The following is a 2,582-nucleotide window of genomic DNA, read 5'->3' on the forward strand; positions in this document are numbered from 1 at the left end:
GTTGTAAATCGGGGACTACTTACAGTATAGTCTTCTCACCAAAGACTCTGAAAAAAGTTTTAAAAATAGTCTGCTCTCTTTCAAATTCATGTTTATAAGGAGACTGTGTGATCAGAACAGATGCTTGTAGCATTCTGAAATGATAAACAATAGGGCCCATCCCAACCCCTGATTGTATAAACCAGGGGTCCCCAACCCCCGGTCTAAGGACCAGCACTGGGCCGCCCGAAACCGGGCCATGCAAACAAGTGAAGCCCCATCCGTAGGATGTAGGCGGAACACAAAACCACGCCCCTTCCGATCTATGGAAAACCCTCTCTCCACGGAACCGGTCCCTGGTGCCCAAAAGGTTGGGGGCCGCTGGTATAAGCAATAATATGGTTGATTAAATTTGTGAGAGAATCCACTAGTTTACAACTAGATCAACTAAAGTTGGCTTTGAATTGTTTCGGGTGTGAGCTGAGGAAAAAAGTAAGGGCAATATCATGGGGACATGGCACTAAAAAAACCCAATTCCTGAGGTATGTTCGGGCCATGGTTAGGTAGGTATGAGGTTGAAGCCTGTCTCAAAATATTGAGATGGATATGATTGTACAAAATCAATGCTCTACTAAGCAGGGAACCTTAGTATTCCAAGCACATAATTTAATGTACGATGAGAGCAAGGACGTAACACGGAACCCATACCAAGAATGTAGATGTAGAGCCATTTCAAAGACACGTTGACTTTAATGATGTCATAGAAGAGACATTTGCTTTCGTTCTAGAACGGCGGCGGCGAGAAGCTATTGCTGCAGCAACTTGTTTAACAGAAGCCCTGGTTGATCATCTTAATGTTGGGTAAGTAGTTATTGAGGAGTGGGGAGTGATTGAAACTATATGAAATATCCATGAAATTTCATAGCAGGGGTATTGGTATCCAGTACACGGTTTAAGATCAAACTGATATTGTAATATATCCATCTATGATGCCCTTCTTCAATTTGAATATTTTGCCCTCTGACCCATGCCTCCTATTTGAAATTTGTATTGCCAAAATATAAGGTTTCTACCCAAATTTTCAAAGAGATGCTTTGCTTTGAGGAGTGCTTAAGTGAATCAGCCCTTTGAAGTTGCTTCAGAAAAGTGATACCTTCTCACTGCTAACAGCAAATGGTTACTCCATTCAAGGCTGCTCTCTTTAAGGCAGTGGTTCTCAACCTTTTTAATGCTGCGACCCCAACCAGTCGTAAGTCGAGGACTAAACCGGTTGTAAGTCGAGGACTAAACCGGTCGTAAGTCGAGGACTAAACCAGTCGTAAGTCGAGGACTACCCAACCGGTCGTAAGTCGAGGACTTTCCCTGCCCGGGAGCACCGCACATGTGTGGTTCCGCCCCCTGCGCCGGCCGAGGCGTAGCTGGCAAGCGGCAGAGACGGAGCAGGCCGACCACCAGCTGGCCCAGCCCAAGGGAGGTAAGGCACCCGCCGGAAAAGGGGGAAAAAATGGCGGACAAAAAAAATGGCAGACAAAAAAATGGCGGACAGCCTTGCTTGGTGACCCCCGTGAAATGGTCGATCGACCCCAAATGGGGTCCCGACCCACAGGTTGAGAACCACTGCTTTAAGGAAACTGTAGTCAGTAGAGGCCACTTCTAGCTACTGCAAATATTTGTTAAGGTTGGAAAGCACTTTATGAAGGCAAATCAGTTCTTTATTTCGACAAAGAAAACTCATTTTGCATTCGTGGAATGAAGTTCTTAACCAAGGGAAATTGAAAGTGCCTTGTGCAGATTTACTGAAAAGTTATTTAATAATTCACTTATATTTCTGGGGCAAGGGAAAGAATCAAATTGCAGAAGATTGGGATTGTAGAAAAGGACCCTCTTATTTTTCACCTTTAGGTTCCTGAATTGTTCCCTTATAAGGGAATAGTCAAGAGCCAGTAATGTGAATGATATAATCTGTGGATAGAGCAATTCAATCTTCCTGCCTTGACTGTAAACATAGCATATGCATATGACAAGCCACTCAGTTTTATCTCACCAATTCCAAGAATAATACAGGACTTTTATGAGAATGCCTAAATAGTGTAATGAGCTTTAAACTTCACAGCCCTATATAAATAAATACTTAATATGATTCTCGCCACTTGTTGCATGTTAACAAAAATAGCTTTGTAGAATTCATGTGGTAACGCAGAAGAATGCAAATGGAAAATGACCTCTCTTTTATATGAGAGTCCTTTTCTATAACTGTCTCTTGATAGTTGTCTCCAGGAACTTCTCACAGTTGCCTTAGCCATGTGGACTGGATTTACTGCTTTAGCCTTGGCACCTTATGTTTCATGGATACCATTCTTTTCCTTGTTTTTAATGTGTTGTGAGCTGCCCAGACTCAAACATATATTTATTTATTTATTTATTTATTTATATTTAAACTTCTATGCCGCCCTTCTCCCCAGAGGGACTCAGGGCGGCTCACAGCATGTTAAAAAACAACACAAAAAAACATTTCCCCTATAAAACCAATTAAAAAGCAAATATATTAATGGCTGTGTCATATTTAAAATCTTTAAAAAATTTTAAAAATTATTCCCTATTTA

General features: G+C 41.7%; 1 protein-coding gene across 1 annotated transcript in view; it reads left to right on the forward strand.

The window, feature by feature from the left end:
* The window catches only part of BLOC1S1 (biogenesis of lysosomal organelles complex 1 subunit 1), a 20,523-nt gene that overhangs the window by 2,360 nt on the left and 15,581 nt on the right, over positions 1 to 2,582 (forward strand). Inside the window, exon 2 of the mRNA XM_015824194.1 lies at positions 768 to 840. Within this exon, the coding sequence (XP_015679680.1) occupies positions 768 to 840 (73 nt within the window). The remainder of the gene's footprint in view (positions 1 to 767; positions 841 to 2,582) is intronic.

Source organism: Protobothrops mucrosquamatus, unplaced genomic scaffold, assembly GCF_001527695.2.
Source record: "Protobothrops mucrosquamatus isolate PMUCROS unplaced genomic scaffold, P.Mucros_1.0 scaffold2158, whole genome shotgun sequence".
In the NCBI taxonomy this organism is placed as follows: Eukaryota; Metazoa; Chordata; class Lepidosauria; order Squamata; family Viperidae; genus Protobothrops; species Protobothrops mucrosquamatus.